The sequence below is a fragment of the Engraulis encrasicolus genome, chromosome 14 (genome assembly GCF_034702125.1).
Source record: "Engraulis encrasicolus isolate BLACKSEA-1 chromosome 14, IST_EnEncr_1.0, whole genome shotgun sequence".
NCBI lineage: Eukaryota > Metazoa > Chordata > Actinopteri > Clupeiformes > Engraulidae > Engraulis > Engraulis encrasicolus.
Window position 1 is genome coordinate 29,836,573 of NC_085870.1, and position 25,322 is coordinate 29,861,894.

General features: G+C 44.7%; 1 protein-coding gene across 1 annotated transcript in view; it reads right to left on the reverse strand.

Annotated features, from left to right (window-relative positions):
• nfasca (neurofascin homolog (chicken) a) overlaps positions 1–25,322 on the reverse strand; it is a 100,974-nt gene that overhangs the window by 35,259 nt on the left and 40,393 nt on the right. Inside the window, exons 3-11 of the mRNA XM_063215381.1 lie at positions 22,522–22,825; positions 13,070–13,175; positions 10,574–10,770; positions 9,772–9,894; positions 7,628–7,798; positions 6,640–6,675; positions 3,836–3,947; positions 3,010–3,194; positions 1,185–1,316 (exon numbers count right to left, since the gene is read on the reverse strand). Coding sequence (XP_063071451.1) covers positions 1,185–1,316; positions 3,010–3,194; positions 3,836–3,947; positions 6,640–6,675; positions 7,628–7,798; positions 9,772–9,894; positions 10,574–10,770; positions 13,070–13,175; positions 22,522–22,618 — 1,159 coding nt within the window. The 5' untranslated portion in view covers positions 22,619–22,825. The remainder of the gene's footprint in view (positions 1–1,184; positions 1,317–3,009; positions 3,195–3,835; positions 3,948–6,639; positions 6,676–7,627; positions 7,799–9,771; positions 9,895–10,573; positions 10,771–13,069; positions 13,176–22,521; positions 22,826–25,322) is intronic.

Below are 25,322 nucleotides of genomic sequence, written 5' to 3' on the forward strand. Positions count from 1 at the left end.
TCTTTAAAAGAAATACTGGATCCAGATCGTATTCCGCATCATCACCAAAATGTCCTGCTGTCTGACAAACAAACAAACAGACAGACAAACAAACAAAGAGACAGACAAACCAATGCGACCGAAAACATAACCTCCTTGGTGTAGGTAGGTAATAATACATCATAAAATAGAGTAATGAAAAAGCTATAGTAACCGTGTGTTTTATGAAGATGAAGCTGAGCATGTTTTAAGTTGGTCTAATTCTTGAGGAATTGTAAAGAAGAACTCCTCACAATGGGATAAACATTTACATTCTTTTATCTAATCTCTTTGCCCCAGTGGCATGTGGCAGCAGCTGCCCACTAGAGGTCACCCTAAGACTAGGGAAAATGACCCCTAGTGGTGTGAATGGATGAACGTTACTGGCATATTTGTGTAGTATTGCTCTATGCAGTTGCTAATGCTAAATTATCCAGAGGGTCTATGGGCAGCCCTACCGGACAGGAAATGCAGTGGGAGCATGACTTGAAGGACGTAACTGGAGTAAGTATTGGACTACACGCGTGTTAAGGCTAACAGGTTAGCAGGTGGTACAGCTGAGCATTAGAAGGTCATCGGGGCGGTCTCCTGGCAGCCAGTTGCCAAGGGAGACGCAGCAAAACAACGAGAGGTCAAACTCACCACCGTCAGTCATGTTTTGAGAGGAGTCATTGTAAGGCTCTGCGAATAGAGTGGCCATCGACTAAGAATCAAAATCAAAACTTCTCATTCACACAAACATTAACATCAGAAGTGTCACGACTGGGGGATGAAATATGCCCCGCTTATCCACCTTATTTTCCATGGTTACCATTACTATTTTGGCAGCAGTTGCTAATGCTAAATCATTCAGAAGGCCTATGGGCAGCCTTCCTGGACAGGAAATGCAGTGGGAGCATGACAAACTCTGAAATGGGCGGGGTAAATGGGTGTTGTAATAAGGTGGATAGGCATGTGATGGTCTGCAGTAGAGGGACGTGATGTGTGGTGAGGTGAGTGCTTGTCGTCCTAATACTGGTGGTGTGGGAGATGGTATGGTTTTGGATAGTCAAGGGCCACTGGGTGAGAAGAAGAACCAATATGTTTAATCTTAATACACATAGACAGACAGAGATAGAGACAGAGAGCCACCCAAGAGAGCCATCCCCATCCCAGTCCTACTGTACCTTCTATGGGCTCCCCGTTCACCAGCCACTGGATAGAGGGTTTGGGGTTGCCATGGGCGATGCATCTCATGCGGCCGTTGTCGTCCATGCCCAGGACGAGGTTCTCGGGCTTGTCCAGCCAATATGGAGCAGCTGTGGGGGGCACATTACCGGTTATGAAGTTAGAACCCTCATCACATCAAAAACTCTCCTTTCTCTATGGCAAACATGTCAGAGTGTGCGGTATGTACGTATATGTTTCTTTGTGCAATTGTGTATGAAGGGTTGTACTTTGTAGAATGCACTTTTAAAAGTTGTCCTCTGCAGTTTGTATGAGTTTGCGCGGTGCCTGCAGCATGCCAGTCTCAAAATCTACACTGTCATATAAACATGCTGTTAAACTCCCCTCGCGGTGTGAATGCCTTTCATCCAAGAATACCAACAGTTGATGGAAATGTGAATATGTCTCCTGCATCAGGAAAAGTTTTTTTCTTGTGAGAAGTTTTTTTCCCCCCCATGACACTCTGTGTGCCAAAAGTGACATGTGGAGAATTCAGACAGCGTACCATGAAAATTGTCAGGAGAGTAACAGTTCACCTACTAATGACTCATTTAAGCATCGGCTTACTCAAGAGAGTAATTAGCTAACCTTTTAATCCTACCTAGTGTCCCTTTAAAAGAACAGACCACCTTTTTTGATTTTTTTGAAGTGTTTCCCAGCATTATTCATGCATGTGCATATCATTTTCTTCTCAGTGTTTTCAGTACTTAGATCAGAATTATTAGTATAGCTTAGCATAATCACTGGAAGTAACTGGTAGCTTAAGCATCAAGCCACAAGTGATCACTGGACGAAATTAAATTGCCATTTTACACTCTGGTGAATTTTACATTCACTTTAAAGTGGCTTATAAGTACATTTGATGATGTTTTATTTTGTACCATAGACTTGCATTACTAAGCTTAATTTGGCTATACTGTTAAACGGGGCAATGCAAACACATAGACGAAAATGATATGCACATTCATGAATAATGCTTGAAAATACTGCAAATATGTGAAAATCAAAAAAGGGTGGTCTTCTATGGTCAACCTGGAACCAACTCTGACAGTGATGTATAGGTTTGTTCCGCAATATTGACTGCATACATTATCCTGATTCATGCATCTACAGCTATCTACAGAAAATAAATCAATCAATCAATTGTTTCACAAGACAAACAGATAGACAACAATTCATCTTCAGTTCATGACATCACAGCTGTTAGGCGGTGCTTAAAGATGGTGCCCAAACTAACAAACAGCAAAGTGTGTCTAACCTTTGACGTGGATGGTGGTTGTGTGGCAACAAAGTGTCATTTGTGAAACGTAGGATATTCAAAGCAAAATCTGCACTCACAAACTAAGTGTCATTATTATTTATAGATTATCACCATGTCCAAAAGCAAACGCGTTTCGGCTAACAAGCCTTCATCAGTGCGTGGCTTGATAGCCGAAACGTGTTTGCTTTTGGACATGGTGGTAATCTATAAATAAATAATGAGACTTAGTTTGTGAATGCGGATTTTTCTTCTTTCAGCTGATACCTTTTATCGCGCACGATAAGACATTAATTTTTTCCAAGAAGTTGAGCGCATCCTCTGACAAAACTTGGATATTCAAAGCACTCTTCATATAAAGATGGGTGTATTTTTTTCAGTGTAGACGGTGGGGACATGTCCATACCACTTTTGAGATAAACCTACCTTGTCCCCTTCACATTTTCACCAACATATAGCAAAAATAGCATACCCGGACAATTGGCCATCAATGTCCCCACTCCCTTTTTTCCCTCCATCAGACTGACCTTTGACCTGTACGGAGATGGTGTGCTGGATGCTGGCGATCTTGTTGTTGGCCATGCAGATGTAGTCTCCCGAGTCCTCCTCTGACACGTTGGTGATGCGCAGGGTCTTGTTGAAGCTCTCCAGCTTCACCCGCCGCATGGGCAGCTCACCGCCCTTCTTGAACCACTTGATGCTGGGAGTCGGCCTGTGCACGAAAAGCAGAAAGGGATGCAAACATAAGCATCTCAACAGACTCTATTCCTCTTTCTACCACTGCACAGGCAGGAATTTGAGCATGAAACATCAACAAATCTTATTCCTCCTCTTTGTACTGTTACTACTACCACTGCCACAGCTACTATTAGGCTGCTACTACTACGAGTACTGCTACTACTACTGCTGCTACTACTACTACTACTACTACACTACTACTACTACTACTACTACTACTACTACTACTACTACTTGTCTGGTAGTAGTATTACTATTAACATTGCTACTTTGACTACTATTGATCATAATGATGATAGCAGTGATAAGTTATCAAATGACTGTAATGTTGAACATAATCATCCAAGGAATTTGGAAGCCAGGACCATTATTGTTGTCTGTAGTGAAATGTCAATTGAAATGTATCTGGCCAGTTAGTTGGCAGTTAGTAAGCGGAAGTGTGTGTGTGTGTGTGTGTGTGTGTGCATTTCTGTGTGTGAACCTGAGCGTGTGTGTTTGTGTGCATGTGTGATTGTGTAAAGGTATATGTCCTATGTGAGAGTATGTGCGTGTCAGTGTATGAGAGTATGCATGAGTGTGCCTCTGATGTGCGTCAGGCATCTTGTTCGCACTCACACTCCGGCGGCGATACACTCCAGCAGCAGCTGCTCCCCTCGGAGCACCATCTTAGAGCTGACCAGCCCCGAAGGAGTCAGGAAGCTCGGGGCCGTCTCCGGCACGTTGCGAGCTGAAGGAGGACCAGGAAGAGGAGTCAGAGGAGGAGAAGAAGAAGAAGAAGAAGAAGAAGAAGAAGAAGAAGAAGAAGAAGAAGAAGAAGAAGAAGAAGAAGAAGAAGAAGAAGAAGAAGAAGAAGAAGAAGAAGAAGAAGAAGAAGAAGAAGAAGAAAGTGGAGGGCTATTCCACAACATATAGACAGACAAGTCTGTGTTTCAAATTGGTGCTCAACTCTAGTTTTGGTCCTCTGTGCGAGACTCACATAGTACAGTAGGCTACCCATACATTGGTATACTGAAGATGGTTATATAAATAAAAACTGCTCTGTCTTGCCTTATATGGTCTATTTTTTCTGGTGTATGTTTGGTCTGGAGTTGTGGTTTCCAGAGCTCTGTCCAACAGACTGGGAAAGGCATTGCTGGCCTCTCCACACAGGCCTTCTGCTGACTCTAGCCTCCCCATAGACCTGCTGGGAGGCATGTTGTTGCACTCTCATTTCCAACAGCTGTTGTTTCCTTGCAAACAAGTATGGCCCTTCCTGTGTGTTGCGTGGAAATGTTCCGCTTTCGCACTTTTACATCTCATTGTGGATTCAAATAGAATGTGTGTTTTGTTTTACTGTGAATATCAGTGTAAAATCTGTGAATTCCTGTAAATATCAGTCACAGGAAATTAGCCTGATTAGCTGGTGGGAGCTAGGCTTATTGTAAGAGCAATGAATTGGACTGGACGATGGCATGCATGGCGAATTACAATGCCATGTTCCTGTTGTTATGAAAAAAACAAACGGATGCTTGAGCTTGATTGTTCATATATTAAAATAGCCTGTGCCAAAAAAACCTTGCCTTTCTGATCGCTAATGAAGAGCTTTGCACAGCCTGCGTTTGTACTGCAGGAGCGATCAACTATAGAGTAATTACAGTACACTGGGGAGACTTGGGGTAAATTAAAAAGTTGTAAGACATTTGGCAGAGCAACCATGGGATTAGAAAAAGGGCAAGTCTCAGCGGCCATGCCTCATTTGACTTTTGTTCATGTGGGCTGATTCTGTACGCTAGCCAATGACCTGACTTTGATACCGGGGCTTAGCGAAGTGTTTGGATTGTTTATGACTCAGCCGTTTTATGAAACATTTCTCACACATCACAGCAAGTTCATCTGCCTGCTTGCGGCAAGCAGCAGCTGCTTTGAAGATTTTTCCTTTGGAGATGATTGAATTATTCCCAATCTAACCCTGCATGACACTTATTATGCAAATCAATACACGGCATAGGAAAGTATACAAATATACACATGTCGGGTGCAGATAAGAGGATAGATCTCACATACTACAAATATAATTAATCTTGAATTGGTAGACTACTCTGTTCTGTGATCCCAGAATGCTGAAGAGCACCTTCAGATACAAAAAGACAAACCATCCATTGAAATCACACACAGCTGTTGTTATTATGACAATTACTGACATGTACAGAGACACAAAACGCTGGACAAGACAGAAATGACATGGCGGAACTTTGCCGCACTCATTATCTAAAAAACATCCCCCATTTTTCCTCTGGAAATGACAGACATGTGACAGACTTCAGGCACGTTAGACATCCAACAGTGAGGACAGATGGTAGGTTAGACAGTGCGACGAGCACGACGCTGTGGACACGACTGGAGACAGAAGCTGTGAGTGAGCAGACAGACTCATGTGAACGGCGTTAGTGGCCTATTGTGATGCATATCATCGAGGCTGCTGCCGCTGCTGCTGCTGCTGCTCCTGGATGCGCGGAAGAGGGGGTGAGTATTCATATCCTGCAAATCCCACACGTAAAGTGACAGAGGCCATTGTGAGAAGAAGGAGTGGGGACAAGAGGCTCAAGAGAAGGGAGGAGGAGGAGGAGGAAAAGTGTTTAAAAACGAGGAGGGAGTGAGTTTCTGCTACAGCAAGTGGTGCCTGTGAGTGAGTGGAAGACTGGGTTAGTGGTCGCCTGTGTTCTGCAGAGAGAGAGAGAGAGAGAGAGAGAGAGAGAGAGAGAGAGAGAGAGAGAGAGAGAGAGAGAGAGAGAGAAAGAGGGAGGAAGCGAGAGAGGGAGAGAGACAGAGAGAGGGGGAAAGAGAGAGAGAGAGAGAGAGAGAGAGAGAGAGAGAGAGAGAGAGAGAGAGAGAGAGAGAGACAGCGAGAGAGAGACAGCGAGAGAGAGAGAGAGAGAGAGACAGCCAGAGAGAGAGAGAGAGAGAGACTCCTATTGGGTGACATGCACCCAGCCATATGAGCTTGGCTTGAGCTTCCCAGCTGTCTGTGAGCTTCATCTCCTCCATGTGTCAGACTGTGGCGTAACGCGTCAACCAGTTCAGAATTGGCTTTGGGAGACGAGGCACTTTGGCAGGATCATGCTCATCATTTACTTTCACTCTTTTAGACGCAAACACGCACGCACACACGCACACACACACACACACACACACACACGAACACACACACACTCAAACACATATTTACAGGGGTAAATGTGCCACAAATTGAGCCTTTGTGCCACATGTTATTTAAGTAATTGTTATGGAAGCCCGTGACAGGAGTAAGTATTAGACTACACGCGTGTTAAGGCTAACAGGTTAGCAGGTGGCGCAGCTGAGCATTAGAAGGTCATCGGGACGGTCTCCTGGCAGCCAGTTGCCAAGGGAGACGCAGCAAAACAACGAGAGGTCGAACTCACCACCGCCAGTGTCACCAGCGTCAGAGTCATTGTGGCCTGCGAATAGAGTGGCCATCCACTAAGAATCACAACGGCTCATTCAAATAAACATTAACATCAAAAGTGTCACGACTGGGAGATGAAATATGTCCTGCTTCCTGTAATCATTGTTTACAAATGTACAAACATACGGTACATACAACATATAATACATAGCATTGAATGGACATAATACACTGAACAGAGTGCTAAAATAGGAATTGATCTGACTAATACAGTCCTAGTTTTATGGTCGCATCAACATAAACAAATCATTCCTCCCCTTCCCACCTGACAGATGTCTCTCCAGGGTCCCTGTGCCCCCTGTTTTAAAGGAGCAGCAGATCAATGAGGGAGCCATTATCCCTGAGTGTTGATGGCCCCCCTAAACCATGCACAATTTATGCATATTGTTCACGCTCTCCAGGGTCAAACGCATCGCCACTACAACTTTTAACCCAATTAATTATTGATGTTTCTTAAAACGTCCTTTCAAATAAATATTTTAAAAAAGTGTGGACAAACAGCTTTTGGTGACGTGTGTGTAATTTACAAGCAAATATAAGGTATGTGTTTGTCACATTTGCACTACTAGGTACAAGTACAGGTGAGAGCAAAAGGCTGACAGCTAATGGTGCATGACATGCCTTCTTTTCACCTCTAGATGGCAGCACATCTCAGACACAAAACAGACAGCATCATGGACGCTGTGTGTGTGTGTCTGTGTGTGTGTGTGTGTGTGTGTGTGTGTGTGTGTGTGTGTGTGTGTGTGTGTGTGTGTGTGTGTGTGTGTGTGTGTGTGAGAGAGAGAGAGAGAGAGAGCGAGAGAGAGAGGGTGTCCTTGTGTGCGTGCGTGTGTTTGTGTGTGTGTGCGTGTACTGTGTATTTGTGTGTGTGTGTGCATTTGTGTGTGTGCGTGCGTGCGTGCATGCATGTGTGCGTGGTTCACGGCGGTGGCTGGGCTACTCACTGGCTTGCACTTTGAGGGTGTAAGGGTTCTTCTGCTGTATGGTGTGTGTGAAGGGGAAGCGTGCGTTGCAGCTGTAGTCTGTGCTGGAGTCCTTGGCCACCACGTTGGAGAAGTACAGGTCTCCATTCAGGCCCATGGACACGCGCGCATCCTGACGAATTGGCATCATCACTGCAGAAGCAAGATGGCCGACATTAACACACCAGTTCAATTACATTACATGACATTATCCATCTGGTTAGTATCCACCTGGATAGGAATCATAATGGCAGAAACAAGATGGTGGACACAGACAGACCAGTTCACTTACATTAAATTACATAACATTACATTATCCTGCTGGATAGGCATCAGACTGCATAAACAAGATATAAGACATACATAGATCAGGTAAATTACATTACATTACATTTCACTGCACATTCAGATAGGCATCATGATTGCAAAAACAAGATGGCGGACAGACAGACCAGTTACATTACATTATATTACATACATTCCGTTTATCCAAAGGCTAGGCAACATGGCTGCAGACAGAAGATGATGGATACAGACAGAGCACTGAGCGAAGAGGCAGCCACAACTACAACGCCTGGCTATAAACAAAACATGAAGCTGGATATCTAGACCACCACAGGCGTATGGTTAACCTCTTTGCTATGAATGCTTCTGCATAAGGACCTAGCAGTTGGCATACTGCATGTATGGGAGGATGCTCAGGGATTCCCGTTGCCCAAGGATGCTCAACTTTGGCCAACACTGCCAAACTTTGAATCTGCCATCTGCAGTGGAAGATCGCGGGCACGAGTGATGCTCTCCTCTCTGTCATGCAGATGTATAAGATCTTTTACATTTACGCAATGTGTCCCAATGGGCCAAATATAGGTTAATAAATAACATACAGTAAAATGAGGACACAGGGCGCAAGTAATGCCCGTCTGTCCCCAGTGAACAGTGCACGTGTGTCTTTAAAGAAGGCCATGTGGCCTGAGTAGCGCTCTAGTCTGCCCAGTGCCCCTGCGGAGCATGCAGTCCAGGGCTGTGTGCAGTGTGGCCTTATGGGACCGCAGACTGCGGAGGCTGCAGAGAGAGTGATGGTGTGTGTGTGTGTGTGGTTGAGTGTAGTTGTGTGTGTGTGTGTGTGTGTGTGTGTGTGTGTGTGTGTGTGTGTGTGTGTGTGTGTGTGTGTGTGTGTGTGTGTGTGTGTGTGTGTGTGTGTGTGTGTGCGGACCATGCTTTCTCCACTTCCTGATTCTGCCCTCTCAGCTCTTTTAAGAGGCCATGCAAGGCAGCACACACACACACACACACACACACACACACACACACACACACACACACACACACACACACACACACACACACACACACACACACACACACACACACACACACGATATACAGTTGACACACGGTCACAGAAAGCAGCACACAGTTGCATATACAAGCTCAGCAGTAATGGACACTGCAGAGCAGGAGGGTAGGGAGAGAGAGAGAGAGAGAGAGAGAGAGAGAGAGAGAGAGAGAGAGAGAGAAGCGAGAGAGAGAGAGAGAGAGAGAGAGAGAGAGAGAGAGAGAGAGAGAGAGAGAGAGGAGCGAGAGAGAGAGAGAGATGTGGAGGATGGCACAAGAGCCTTGAACTATATTGACATGAAGAGGGATTTCATCCACTACTGTACAGCCTCACAGTGCACTGAAGACCTGAAAAATCCACCTTGCACCCTATGTAGCAAAGTAGTGAACACTTTAGTCAGGGCCAGAGACTATCACAATGACATGTCATTACAGGAATTGATGATTCAGAGCGCAGGGTGAATACATAGAAAGAAAATGCAAAGTACCACAAAAATGAAAAATATTGGGACGCTTGTTGACTTATAAATTGCTTATAGCTTTGCTTTTTTCGAAACCGTAGTTGCTAACTAAGTTAGCTACTTTGTTGTTTGCAATGCGATTTCCCATTGGCAACTACCCAAGTTGCTAACTGGCTAACAACTACACTTTCGAGATACACTACCCAGAACTGTTAAGCTTGTTAGCTTATAAATTGCTTACAACTTAGCTCCAACAAGGAAGGCAGGAATTCAGGAAGGCAGGAAGAAAGACAGGAGGGAAAGAAGGCAGGATAGAAGAGGGCTACTCACTGCTGCTCATCCAGAATGTGAAGGGAGGGGGCAGGCCGGGCGGGGGGTTACAGCTCAGCACCAGCTGGGATCCCTCGCTGACCAGCACGGGCGCCAGGTTCTCCTTAGGCCACAGTGGAGACTCTGCAGAGCACAGCATTACAGGTTACATTACAATACATTACTGGAACCAGACAAATAATCTCTCTCTCTCTCTCTCTCTCTCTCTCTCTCTCTCTCTCTCTCTCTCGCTCTCTCAATTGTGTGGCAGCACAACTACAGTATCTCATGCATGTCTGTATGTGTGTGCGTGTATGTGTGTGTATGTGTGTGTGTGTGTGTGCATGTGTAAGTGTGTATCACAAGAGGAAAAAATAGTCAGACTCTTTGAAGTAGCCTGTGCCTTTGACCTGTCCATGGAGGAATCCTTCTGTACAAAAAAACCCTGAAATACCATCCTCTAACATCTGCCATTGAAAGCTGTGGCTATAAATGTGTCCTCATTGTTCTTGTATTTGGCTGTCTAGGCCATGTGCATAGGCTTGTGGTCAGTGGACTTAACATCAGTGGACTAAGTAAAAGAGGGGCCAGACAGCTAGCTAAATACTGCTCAATATCAGCTGTGATAGGGAGTATATTCATCTGGAAGAGAAGATGTTTCCTGTACCCTTAATGATGCTCCCATAGCAAGATGTTTATTGGTCAAATAGTTGTTGCATTATTCATCACATTTGGTTCCTATCGATATTAACTTGTAATGTGGAATCAAATAAAGTACATAAAATGTGAGTGTGTGTACATGCATGCTTGTGTGGGCACTCACTGGAGACCCTGAGCAGGATCTTGTTGGAGAAGGCCGTGCCGTAGTCGTTGGTGACAAAGCATTGGTACTCCCCCTCGTAGTCCTCGGGCCGGCCCCCGCTACGGAAGGAGATCTCCAGCGTCCCCTGCGGCTTACGCTGCGTCACGTGGGGCGCCTTGGCCACGTTGAAGAAACGAGAGTTACGCTTCCACAGGAACCTGAGACAGACAGAGAAAGAGCCACAGAAAGACACAGACACAGGTACAGACAGACACACACACAGATAGACACACAGACAGACACAGGTACAGACAGACACACACACAGTCACACGCACACCAACACAAGCACACCAAGGCTGTGCGTTTATTCACATTCATTCCAATCCTCACCACATGTTACTTGTATTGAAGACCCATTATTGAGCCTCTTTGTTTGTTTTACGTAACATTCAGTGAGTGAAATACCATATCAAACTGAGCAATAAAACTACATCAAACGCACACTCTAATTTCAATACAGCCCTATAAAGGGCAACCACATAGGACTCAGGTTTCTATAAGAAATACAACAATACAATACAAAAGAAAGAGTAATTTCTAATGGACATAAATAGACAGACAGACAGCTAGATAGATAGATAGATAGATAGATAGATAGATAGATAGATAGATAGATAGATAGATAGATAGATAGATAGATAGATAGATAGATAGATAGATAAGTGAATGATGGATGAATAGATAGATGGGTGGAGGGATGGAGGGATGGAGGGATAAGTGGATGGAGGAGTGTTGTTGCGTGGGCCTCATTGTTCATCTGGTGTCATTATTCCAGCCCAGTGGCCATCTTGGGAGGGAGAGCCCACTGTGCAGCGTGGCCCTGCCGTTATGTAAACAGCCACTCCAGAAACACGGCCAACCAAACAATCACAATCACTAACACTGTGGTGGCCCCCGTGAATGGACCCCACTGTCCTCGGCCACTCAGCGACTCATATGGCTTGCGTAAGCACGGGAGGGAGGATGGGGGGAGCGTATCAGAAAGAGTGGGGAGAATAGGACAGAGAGAGAGAGAGAGAGAGAGAGAGAGAGAGAGGATGAAGAGACTGACAAAATAGGGGAAAGGGAGAAAGAAAAGTGAACAGAGAGAAACTGAGACAGACAGACTAACACAGCCTAGAGAAAATAGATAAATAGAGGGGGCATAGATATACAGGAGAGAGAGAGAGAGAGAGAGAGAGAGAGAGAGAGAGAGAGAGAGAGAGAGAGAGAGACAGAGACAGAGAGAGAGACAGAGACAGAGAGACAGAGAAAGACAGTAAGAGAGGAAGAGAGTAAGGGAGTAGACGAGTAATTGAGTGGAGGAGAAAGTGAGGAAGAGCGAAGGAGAGCGTGTGAGACAGTAAGAGGCTGAGGGCCGGGGTGTCTGGTTCCCCTGTAGCTCCACGTGATGGTGCGCTGTGGTGATGAATGGAGCTTTTGAGTTTGGAGGCAGCGGGAGGTGACGGCCACTGCTCCCCAGTGGAGAGGAGATGAGCCTGGGCCAGCGCTGATGATCTGGCTGCCTGCTTGGCTCTGCTCTGTTCTGTTCTCACTAATAGCTGTCATCCCCAATTAAGACAGGAGGGAGTGGGGGGGCATGGGGGTTCAACACAAGAGAAAAAGACAGAGAGGCGGTGGGGGAGGGAGAGGGGGGTTGAGTGCAGGAGAAAAAAAGATAGAGGAAGAAAGGACGACAAAAGGCCAGCGCAGAGTGATGGAGCGATGGAGACATCCAGGTAGACAAAAAAGGGGGAAGGGGAGAGAACAGAATAGAGAGAGGGAGAGAAAAATGAGCGACAGAACAAATGTGATGGGAGACGGCCTTGAAAACAGGTGAGGAGAGAGAGAGAGGAGAGGGATGAGAAAAAGAGATGAGGGACGGGTGAGGGGGGGAGAACTGAGATAAAGAGACGGAGAGAGACAGACCAAGATAAAGAAAGACAGGGACACAGATAGAGGCAGGCGCACACACACACACACACACACACACACACACACACACACACACACACACACACACACACACACACACACACACACACACACACACACACCCACACACACACCCACACACACACACACACACACACACAGACACACACAGACACACACAGACGGCGTCTGTGCTGGTGAAAGGTAAACATTCCCATGAGGACACGGCCAGAGTGAGCCGGGTGAGAAAGAAGAGAAAAATGAAAGAAAGAAAGAAAGAAAGAAATCGAAATAGGGTTGAGGGTTGGAGTAGGGGAGGGAGGGATGGAGCGAGTGTGTAAGTCAGTGAAAGGGTGTGAGGGATGTGTGTGTGTGTGTGTGTGGAGAAAAGTGAGTGAATGAGTGAGCGAGAGAGTAAGCGAGTGAGAGAATAAGCAAGAGAGCAAGGGGAAAAAGAGAGAGAGAGAGGGGTTTTGAAAGAAAGAAAGAATGAAAGAAAGAAGGGGATTGTTTTGGCGTTTGTCAGCAGCACAGTACTCACGTTGGCGGGGGGTTCCCCGTGGCTTCACATTCAATGATGATGTTATCGCGCGGGTCCACAATGTAGTCCTTTGGGGACTGCTTGGTGATGGTGGGAGGCTGCTTCACTGCATTGGGAAAAGAGATGGGAGAACAGCAATACAGAGAGAGAGAGAGAGAGAGAGAGAGAGAGAGAGAGAGAGAGAGAGAGAGAGAGAGAGAGAGAGAGAGAGAGAGAGAGAGAGAGATGAAGAGGGACGAGGGGGTGAGGAAAGGAGAGAAAATGAGCAAGGGAGGAGGGGAGGGAGGGAAATGGGGTAGCAATACAATAAGAGAAAGAAAGAGAAAACGAGAAAAAAGAGAGATGCAGAGAGGGTAGTCGAAAATATGAGAAAAAGAGAAAGGGAGGGAGGGACAGAGAGAGAGAGAGAGATGGGGGTAGAAATACAAAGGGAGGAAAAAGAAAGAGTGGAGAAGTGTAGGGGAGTAGAAAGGAGAGAGAGCGAGAGAAGGAGGGAGAGAAAGTGATTAGATGGAGAAAAAGGTCACTTATTATGCCCTCCATTTATCACTACTGTATCTACTCCGCACAGACCCCCACGACACACTGATGATGGAGCACCATAGCAACTGGACTGATATTTGTATAAAGACACTTATCCACGTGATGAATAAATGATGAGTATGACTGGCCTTCATTCTTACTAAATGTCTTTCTCCTTTCTCCTTCTCTGCCATTTCCCTACTATGTTACTCTGTCGTATGATTGTTTTTCTGACGGATAAAAAGTAGGGTGGACAGTTAACCAGGCAGGAGATTCCCAGGGATAGCAAGAGAAACAGGTGCCATCCCTGCCCCTGCCCCAAAGGCAGGGAAACCACCACCACTTGCCACACGTGCAAGAAATATTTGCAAGGAACACACTATACATGTAAACAACACATACTTCGATTCTCTCTCTCTCTCTCTCTCTCTCTCTCTCTCTCTCTCTCTCTCTCTCTCTCTCTCTCTCTCTCTCTCTCTCTCTCTCTCTCTCTCTCACACACACACACACACACACACACACACACACACACACACACACACACACACACACACACACACACACACACACACACACACACACACACACACACACACACACACACACACACACACACACGCAGAACCACATTTGTAAATATTAAGTGAGTGCACTTACGGTCTTTCTTGATCGACGCTGTTAGTTCCCGGGAGGTGGTTGGAAGCAGGGGAGGATGTGGGAGCAGTGATTAATGTGATGATATTAGAATTAATAATGAGTAATTATTATTAGTAGTACATAAACTAGACAAAACTGCTAAAGATATCCAAGTAAACACTAGCAGATTAGGTACAAAGGTGGTTAATGTCACTTAATGTACTAATGTACTGTATCAATATTATTTAGTATCGTTAACGTGTTATGCTGCAAAAGTGATAAAGCTGGAACTTACCTGTAGATGATAAACAAGGAGCAGCATTGTGGTCACATGGAGAAACAAATGGAGACAAGAAACATAAGGAACAGGGGGGGAAATCAGTGAGTTTATCAACAAAGACAACTAAATATGTGAGACTGAAGCAAACGGTAACATCAGAAAACTACTGGAGCAAGTGTAGAAATGTAGCACAGCCATTGACATGTTTGACTACAGGCTGGTGCTATGTTATGTGGCCCTTACATGGCTAAATATTGACACTCCACTTCACTGAATGGTGAAATGAGTAGCAGTCCTGGACTTAAAATCTCAGTGCAGCTGCAGCAATTCAGTTTATGAGGCCATAATTCAATAGTGGCACAGTGAGCTCATTCATTTCTGGCAGTTCTGTTCAGTTCAATTGGCAAAATATTATAGACAGAAATACTCAAAATGGCCAAGGAGGGAGAAGGTGCACTGAAGGCCATTTGACTCAATGTTTTTTGTAAAACATTGTGTTTAAAGGTGCACTGTGTAATATTTTGAGTAGTTTATTTCCAGAAGTCATGCTGCCCATTCACTATTGTTACCTTTTTCACAAATACTTACCACCACCTTCATTATGTATTCATTATGACAGGGAAAATTGCACTTTTCATACATGCAAAGAGGGATCTTCTCTATGGTCAGCCATTTTAAATGTCCAGAAATAGGCGCTTTTAGCTGAAATACTTACTGTACTTTGGTCATACTAGTAAATATTAGTTCATTAAACATTAACACACAGTAAACATTCATGAAAAGATCAAATCTGGCAGTAGACAGCATAGTTGCAATACCTACTCTGGCCACATTTTACACAGTGCACCTTTAACATAGAAATAAATTGCATTGTGTAGTGTGTGTGTGTGTGTGTGTGTGTGTGTGTGTGTGTGTGTGTGTGTGTGTGTGTGTGTGTGTGTGTGTGTGTGTGTGTGTGTGTGTGTGTGTGTGTGTGTGTGTGTGTGTGCGTGTATGTGTAGGGGGAGGAATATGCAGTATGACCCCTGGGTATAAAAAGCCAGGGATGATGGGGCAGGTTCCGCTCTAGCTGACATTTATTATACCAAATCAGCAAGGTCACTTCACAGAGGGTCAGTGAGTGGGTGACAGTGGGTGACAGTGTGTGTGTGTGTGTGTGTGTGTGTGTGTGTGTGTGTGTGTGTGTGTGTGTGTGTGTGTGTGTGTGTGTGTGTGTGTGTGTGTCTCTGTGTGCGTGTGTGTGTCTCTCTGTGTGTGTGTGTGTGTGTGTGTGTGTGTGTGTGTGTGTGTGTGTGTGTGTGCGTGCGTGCGCGTATGTGTGCATGTGTGCATGTGTGTTTGTGACTCACATGCCTGACTGGATTTGTGTGTGTATGCGCGTGTATGTCTGTATGTGTCTGTGTACTGTACTGTATGTGTGTATGGCTATATGTGTCTGTGTATGCGTATGCGTATGTGTATGTGTATGTGTCTGTGTATGGGTATGCGTATGCGTATGTGTATGTGTATGTGTATGTGTATGGGTATGCGTATGCGTATGTGTATGTGTATGTGTATGTGTACACTACACTTGGGTTTGTGCATACCTGCAACATCAAGCTAGTTCTACACGAGTGATTATGCAACCATGCATCTCATTGCAACATTCAGTAAACCCATTTGGTTATTTAAGAGTCAAAAATACATTGTGAATAAGTTGTGTTTTGCATAGACACTGGATCTAATGACACTACCATACCCTTTTAAGCTCATTACTGGGAGTTCACATGGAGGTAAAGCCATTCAAAAATCATCTCCTCGCCTCATATGCAGTGCAGTGGAGGTGCATTTTCATCAAAGCATTAAAAGAAGAAGACAATTTAATCTAAACCCAATTCCACCAAATGTACCCACCAAGAATGTGATTTCTGCACAACTAAACTCCTTGGTGGTGAACAACAACAATGATGAGGGTCATTGTTTGCTACTGTTTGCTGTGATTTGCAATGCAGCAATGATTGTAAGCAGCAAAATATGGATTTTGGACGTTGTTGTTAAAATGGTACACAAACATTGCAAATAGTTATAACATTTGTACATGACAGCATACTATAGCTTTCATGTTATGTTTTTGTGACTATATGTATGGGAACATGAATACTCTTACAAAGTGTCAATATTTACATCGATAATAATGGCAGATCAATTATTTATGACCCTTCATACATGTTTAATGACCTATTTGCACAGGGTTTAGGTTGAGTGTTGTTTGTCTTAGATAACCCGGCATTAAATCAGTAGACTGACTCCTTATTAATTTTTGTCTAGGCTACTGAGGGTTACCAAGCTCAACAGCGATAATCCTTTTGTTCACACTTCAATCAACATGTCAGAGTGTAAAACCTTGGCATTCAAGTTATATTACATCATATCAATATAATACCAGATTGACATATTTTGCCTTCCCTGTGATTTCTTCTGTGGGATTTATTTAGGAGGTGGGACTTGCATTATATGTATCCTACAGTCCACACTTCAACCAACATGTCAGATTGTAAGAAGTGGTATGCAAGTCATATTATATCATGATAATAATACCAGATTAACACATTTTGGCCTCACTAGGATGTCTTATGTGCGGCTTATTTGGGGTAAAGCTTGTGTTGTCCTATGCTATTGTTTACATATGTCAGGGTGTAAAGACTTGGTAACCAATGTATTTTACACCATTTCAATATAATACCAGATTAACATATTTTAGCCCCTCCAGGATGTCTTATGTGGGGTTTATTTGGGGTAAAGCTAGCATCATCATAATGAGGAAGCCTCACAGTTTTAGGAAAAACAGTCTTAGCTTCCTTTTGCACCTTCCTCCCAAGTGACAGGGTGGGGTGTGTATGTGTGTGTGCGTGCGTGCGCGCGCGTGCATATCACAGTGTGCTCGTGGGTGTGTGTGCGAATGTGCACACAGGAGAAGACTGTAAGACGATGACGATAGGGGGAGGTTAGGTTAGGCGAGGACGACAGTGATGACAGCTCTCATTATCAGTCTGGCTTAAGCACAGGAGGAGCAGAGAGAGAGAATGAGAGAGAGAAAGACAGAGAGAGAGAGAGACGCTACCAACCAACACTGTGACGCCATCAGCCTTAATAAAGAAAAGCCGTGGCAGCTTGCGCTCTCCAATTAGACAAAAGCGTCCTCCTGTAGGCACCGCGGTGCGGCCGGCGTGTGCCAAAGGTCAGGAGGTCGCGGGGGGTCGCAGGGCACATAAGAGACAATATCATGTCTCTCTGAAGCGAGAGTGGCAAGCAGCCAGATAATCAATAGATGTTTATGAGGCATGGGGCAGGAAGGCCACCGGCCATAAAGAGGGGACACGGGAGGAAATAACACAATAAGACGGACGGATAGATAGATACGCAGGAAGAGAGGGGAGAGAGAGGGAGAGAGAGATGGAGAGAGAGAGAGAGAGAGAGAGAGAGAGAGAGAGAGAGAGAGAGAGAGAGAGAGGACAAAGAGAGGGGGCAGGAGAGACAATAAGGATGAGAGTGAGAGACAGAGACATAGCAATATAAGGCAAGGCAAGGCAAGGCAAGTTTATTTATATAGCGCATTTCATACACAGGTGCAACTCAATGTGCTTCACAAAGTTAACAAATGTAAATGAAAGGAAACAGGGAAGAAAGAAGGAAATGAATTAGAGTCAAAAAGCATTTAAAAACATTAAGATAAAACATAAGGTAAAAATAATAATAAAATAAAATAAAATGAAACAAATTAAATAAAAATAAAAATAATAAGAATAAGTAATTTAAGCTAGGGGAAAGCATCTGAGAACAGCTTTGTCTTGAGTCTAGATTTAAAGCTATCAATAGTGGGTGCATTTTTTATGTCATCTGGAAGCTGGTTCCAAAGCTTTGAAGCATAGAAGCTAAAGGCTGCCTCTCCACACTTTGTTTTGACTTTTGGAATCACCAGCAAATTCTTCTCCGTTGACCTTAGTGACCTAGTTGGTGCATACAGCTGAAACATATCCAGTAGATATGTGGGTCCCATTCCATTTAGTGATTTAAACACAAGTAGCATAGCCTTAAAATCAATTCTGTAGCTTACTGGGAGCCAATGCAGCGATCTTAAAATTGGAGTAATGTGGTCGAACTTCCTTGTCTTTGTAAGAAACCCTTGCAGCTGCGTTTTGTACAAGTTGAAGCTGTTTAATGGTTTTATTGGGGAGGCCAGTAAAAAGACTGTTACAGTAATCAACTTTACTAGAAATAAAGGCATGTATTAGCTTCTCCAGATCATGTTTAGACATCAGGCCCCTAAATTTAGAGACGTTTTTTATGTGATAAAATGCAGACTTAGTAATAGCTTTCATGTGACTGTTGAAGTTTAGGTCACTGTCAATGAGGACCCCAAGATTTTTAACTGTTTCCCTTGCTTTCAGTCCCTTCGTTTCAAGGATAGTAGCAATCTTTTGTCTCTCCTCTCTTTTCCCAAATATAATTACTTCAGTTTTATCTGTGTTCAGCTGGAGGAAATTGTGAGACATCCATTTGTTAATTTGGTCCATGCAATGATAGAGTGATTCAAGGGGGGTATAGTCATTTGGGGACATAGATAAGTAGAGCTGGGTATCATCCGCATAGCTATGGTAATTTATGGAGTTATTCTCGATAATGTGTCCCAGTGGCAACATATACAGATTGAACAGTAGTGGTCCCAGAATGGAGCCCTGGGGGACCCCACAATCCAGAGACATTGGTGATGAAGTATGCCTTCCAATGGCGACAAAAAAACTTCTTTGTTGTAAGTACGATTTTAACCAGTCGATCACTATGCCCGTAAAGCCAACCCAGTGTTCCAGTCTATGTAGTAGTATAGAATGATTAACTGTATCGAAAGCAGCACTCAAATCAAGAAGTACCAAGACGGATGATTTGCCAGCATCAGAATTCAATCTTATGTCATTCATAACTTTAATAAGAGCTGTTTCAGTGCTGTGGTAGGCACGGAAACCTGATTGAAACTTATCAAAATAGCTATTAGAGATTAGAAAAGCAGTTAATTGGTTAAAAACAATTTTCTCTATTATTTTACCCATGAATGGTAGATTGGATATGGGCCTATAGTTGTTTAGTACCAGTGCATCCAGGTTGTTCTTTTTCAGTAAGGGTTTCACAACTGCTTCTTTCAGACAGCCTGGGAATATGCCTGTTTGTAGTGAGGTGTTGATGATCTGAAGTACATCTGATGATATTAGATTTAAGATGGATTTGAAGAAGGCTGTTGGTAAAATATCTAAGTCAGATGTAGAGGAGCTAAGACTTTGTACCGTTCTATTAAGAATGTCCACATCAACTAAATGAAAATTTCTCATGAGGTTAGGATTTAACTTCACCATAGCAAGCTGGTCTAATATATATTAAGAGATATAGAGATATAAAGAGAATATGAAAAGAAATTCAAGATATTCTTGAGATATAAAGAGAGAGCAACAAAGGGAAAGAGAGAGAGGAAGGCACTGAGAGAAGGTAATGGGGCAGGCGAGGACGGAAGGAAACAGAGGCAGGCATAAAGGCAATAACGAGGAGGATGGTGGATGTGATGTGTGGTGTGGACGTGATCTCCACTCTAGACAATAGCATTAATGGCTGCCAGTGGGCAGCACAGCTCCGCTGTTGTCTTGTTATGGTCTCAGATGAGACGAAGCCGGAGCCTCTGGGGTCTTTTATAGTGTCCGTCTGTGGTTTGAGCTCCCTGCCTGTCTCCCTAAGATGGCTTCTAACCATGCCCGAGCTGAGCAGACTAGCCTCTCTGGGTCTGTGGGGGCGGATGCATAAACCTAGACCCAGACAGAGGCAGAGCATAAAATGGACAAAGATAGACGACACAACAGAGGGCAGAGGTGCATAAATAGAGCAGTGTTGGCACACCGCGAGGGTTTTACACAACACCAGAGAATACTTGATTGTTTTGTTTATATACAAGGCTGGACTGGGGTGAGAAATAGGGCCCGGGCACTTTTGGCTAAAAAAGGTCCTTCATAATTAGCGGCCCAGAACTGACTCATTTATTTCTTTAACATTTCTGAAAATAGGGCCCCACGAGTGTGCGGGGCCCACCGGGAAATGCTTGCTATGCCAGATGGCCAGTTCAGCTCTGTTTATATAGCTTCTCTAGTTGTTATTTCTTCAGATGATGAGGGTTTACAAAAAGAGAATACTGCATGTGTTTCTTGAGATGCCAAGTATGGTAGCCATGTTTTACTGCCACTCGTGCTGGTAAACATAAGTCTGGTCTTAATTCCACAAAACTATAATGGCAATGGATCAGGCCAGGAAATGGAGCCCTGGATCCATATAATGACGCTTGATCATCATCTTTTGTTTATTCAAGGTCCCCCAGCCCCCATGCAGTGCACCATGGAAGCCCTTATCTGGACCATAAGCTATTGCATCATTACATTTAATTTGGGAGAGGCAGAGACAGGAGAGACACAGAACAACAGGGGGTCTATAATCTCCACTTATTTCCTATGCTGAATGTAACATTTCATTGACCTACAGTAATAATTCATATTTGATTAAGTGCAAATCCAAGATTAATGTGAACAGAAACCAAGCTTTCGTGAATAAGGGTCCATTGCCAGTGTTTTAAAAAGAAACATTCTTTCCTTTATGTTTATCTTGTCATTCTTTTGTATTTTGCGCTTTGCTCCTGCTCCCAGGATAAGAACTAAGGCTACATTTATATGGGGACGATCAAAACAGAAGACGCAAAGTGGCTCTTTTTCAATTTTCCCATGGCTTTTACACAAGGACAATTGCGAGTGGAAATGGCGAAATATTTTATGGGAGGTGTCGGTAACGCTTTATAATAAGGTTTAGTCTAGATGGAGACGAAACCCGGGTCCTCGATGGCGGGGTTGCAGTGTAAACGAAAGCCACTTCTGCTAAAATATTGTGTTATTTTCCCTCGCAATCGTCCTCGTATAAACGACACCTACGGTACGATGTGCATGTCGCAGTGACTGTGACGTGAGGCAAAACGATTTCTGTGTGTATTGTCAGTATTTGTGGGTCAGCGTTGAGGCATCATGTGTCCATGGCAGGGGGCTTCCTGTCCTGTTCTGTGACCATGCCAAGATGAACAGGATGTTATTCTGCTGACTCTCCATCTTTAGCGCCAATCAATAGAATCCCAAAACACACAGCACATATCTATTTCACACTGCAGCAAAAATGATGAGAAATGGATACACAGCAACCTTGTCTTGCTCTACTGTCAATCAGGAGGATGTTTTATAAAGCACTGTTTACATTTCATATATGTGTGCATGTGGCATCTGTGTAGGTGTGTGTGTGTGTGTGTGTGTGTGTGTGTGTGTGTGTGTGTGTGTGTGTGTGTGTGTGTGTGTGTGTGTGTGTGTGTGTGTGTGTGTGTGTGTGTGTGCACGTGAGTACGTGAGTACGTGAGTACGTGAGTACGTGAGAAGAAGAGTAGAGTGAGACGGGCAGTGACAGAGAGAGGTGGACTGGGAGACAGTTACCATATGCCAATTAAAAATGATGTTTGTTCGGACCCCTCCTCCACTCTACATGTGTCAACTATGCATGTCCAAATACAGTACAGTACAGTTCAGGAATTTCTATATGTATGCTCAATGTCTATCACAAAACACAAAGGCGTACATTTTCCTGTCATGATGGTGTGTGATCAACCAAGTGACAAGAACAACCCAACCCCCCAAACCCACAGCATTGGGGACACCATACCAAACCAACCAAAGCCAAACACATGTTTATTATCTCTCTCCCTTTCTGGGCCATATGGAGCCCTGTTCTTCACTAATGCCATGTTTTCACTCCTCATACATAAATGATGTCCCTCCTTTCTATATATAACATCCACTCATATGGACCCATTTGGAGGTGTCTGTGGCAGTGTATGTGTATTTGTGTGTATTTGTGTGTGTGTGTGTGTGTGTGTGTGTGTGTGTGTGTGTGTGTGTGTGTGTGTGTGTGTACTTACGATCATCTGGTACTTCGATGGCGGCCGCGGCTCTCAGCCAGAGCAAGAGGAGGAGCGGCCATGTTGGCAGGCCCAACCCCTCGCCTCGCTTCCACATCGCTCTCCTCTGATTGGCTTATATCGTCTCCTTCACTTCCTCTCCTCTCGCCTCGCGACCTCTCTTCTCTTTTCTCCACTCCTCTCGCCTTACGTCCTCTCTTCTCTTGTCTTGTCTTCTCTCGCCTCGCGTCTTCTCTTCTCTTCTCTTCTCCTCGCTTCTGCTTTTTCGGGGCTCAGCTGCACACTGACTTTAGACCTCTGTGACCTACAAAATCAGAACAGCAAGGAGAGAAAAAGAGAGAGATGGGGAGAGAGAGAGAGAGAGAGAGAGAGAGAGAGAGAGAGAGAGAGAGAGATAGAGAGAGAGTGAGAGAGAACCCGAAGAGCAAAATGAAAAAAGAGGAGGAGTAGGAGGAGGACAAAGGGGTTAGATGGTTCTGTTCCAGGGGGATTGCTTGACTGAGAGGGCTGCTGTGGAAATGGTGCTGATCTGCACTAATCAGCAGGTGCAATGGGGAACTAGAGCTGCAGCTTATAGAGGATGAGGAGGCCTCATAAAATAAGACATACAAAGCTGTTTTTAATTACCCCTTTTTACACAATGGCACAGATAACATGATGTGGCACAGTCCTTGTGTGTATGTATTTCCGTGTAGGCGTGACCCGTGTGTGTGTGTGTGTGTGTGTGTGTGTGTGTGTGTGTGTGTGTGTGTGTGTGTGTGTGTGTGTGTGTGTGTGTGTGTGTGTGTGTGTTTCCGTGTGTGTGTGTGTGTGTGTCTCTGTGTCCCTGCAATGTTGGCACGTGGGCATGTGCTTATGTAGGTGACCCTTTGGCATCATCACGTACGCATCTGTCTCTGTGTGTGTGCATGTCTGCATATGTTTGTGTGTCTGTGTGTATGTGTGCATGTGTGTAGTACTGTATGTGCATGCATGCGTGTTTATTGTAGAGTCTCAAAATGTGTGTATACTGAGTAGGTCATGTTTGTGGGTCTAAGGTAGTGCATGTGTGTGTGTGTGTGTGCATATGTGTAGTACTAGTACTATATGTGCATGCATGCGTGCGCGTGTTTATTGTAGAGTCTCAAAATGATTGTATACTGCAGGTTGTGTTTGTGGGTCTAAGGTAGTGCATGTTTGCACTATATGCCCATGTGAATGTGTGTACACATACCGCACAGTTTGTGTGTAGTGTAAGTGAATGTGCATGGAAGTGTGCACTCTGATGTGTAGGCTGCCACAGTAGCTGGCTGACCTACATGGGCAGATGTGGCTGGCCAGCCTCCGACTAGAGCTGCTAGAGGCGGTCGAGTGGGGCCGGGGCCGGGGCCAATTGGCTGGCTGGGGCCATAGGGGCCCCCCGATAGCTCCACAGGGGCCACGGTAGTCTATATTACACCAGGGGTGCGAATCTGCTGACACCTGCTCACCAAACCAGCAGTCCATTCCTCAGTCCAGTTATAATGATCAAGCGATGGCCATTCTGCCTCTGAGGCTTGCAAGGAGCAGGGATAGTGCGGGCTTATGTAGATTTAAGCAGAGGTATACACTTTGGACTTAAATGCACATGTAATTTCGGATGAGGAATTGGGCAAGGTCGCTGGCCAGAGTCCTGAAGCACCACTGAGAGCTCAGCGGATCCTGTGCTGGCAGGTATTGTATGTGGCGGGGAGGGGCACGTTAAATTTCGTTATGGTTCTCCTGAACTTACATCAAAATGGACAAAGTCCATAATTATTCTGGAATAAGGTTTTGCTGGAACTGGGCGACCATAGGCAGGTGTGGCGGGCCGTCTGCACTCGTTCATTTGTGAGGTAGTGCTCTCAACTTCAGATGAATAATTGGCGTTTGGCTGAGGTAAACCGTGTTATCCCAGCGAGTAGTGAAAAGTTGCAATCTTCAATATGAATGTTACAGACATTGATTTATTAGCAGGTCATGAATAGATCACCATAAAATGTATATCCCAATAAATGAATACAATTATTTTTAGTTATTCATTTCAATTCAAGAGTGTGACTTGTCATTACTGAAAGGCATCTTGCAATGAGTGAAATTATCAAACCAGCAGCTCTATCCCATAGCTCAGCCCAGTTACAGCAATCAAGCAACGCTCGACCCCACCCCCCTTTTCTCACTCTGGGTGAGTGCTGAATGTGTGCTTGTGTGGGTGCATCCATGCATGTCCTTGTGTCTCTTTTTGTGTGTGCATGATTTGGGCATGGGTGCATGTGAGTATGTCAGTGGACATGTGCTATGCACGTATGTGTACATATGTTCACACATGACTAGGTATGCATCTGCATCCCCCTCTGTGTGTGTGTGTCTGTGTGTGTGTGTGTGTGTGTGTGTGTGTGTGTGTGTGTGTGTGTGTGTGTGTCTGTGTGTGTGTGTGTGTCTGTGTGCTTGTGTGTGCGTGTGTGTGCAAAAAGGTTAAGTGTGCTTATACGTTAAGCCTCTACAAAACCATGGAGATATTCCTGTTTACTCTAAAAGCATAACCACCATAATTCACATGAAGAAATACCCATTCTCGACACCCTGGAATACTACCACCCCCTAATCACCAGTAACCATGCCAAGGCGCAAATCCGCCCCATCCTCCATCCCCATGCCAGTAGCGAACCCTCCCCATCCACCAACCCTCTTGAACCGCCCACCAATCACCACCCTCTGCCATCACCCCCAAGGGGGCCAGATCGTTCCTCCCTCCAGCCCACCTAATTACCACCCATTACTGGGGTACATACATCGCCAGCAAC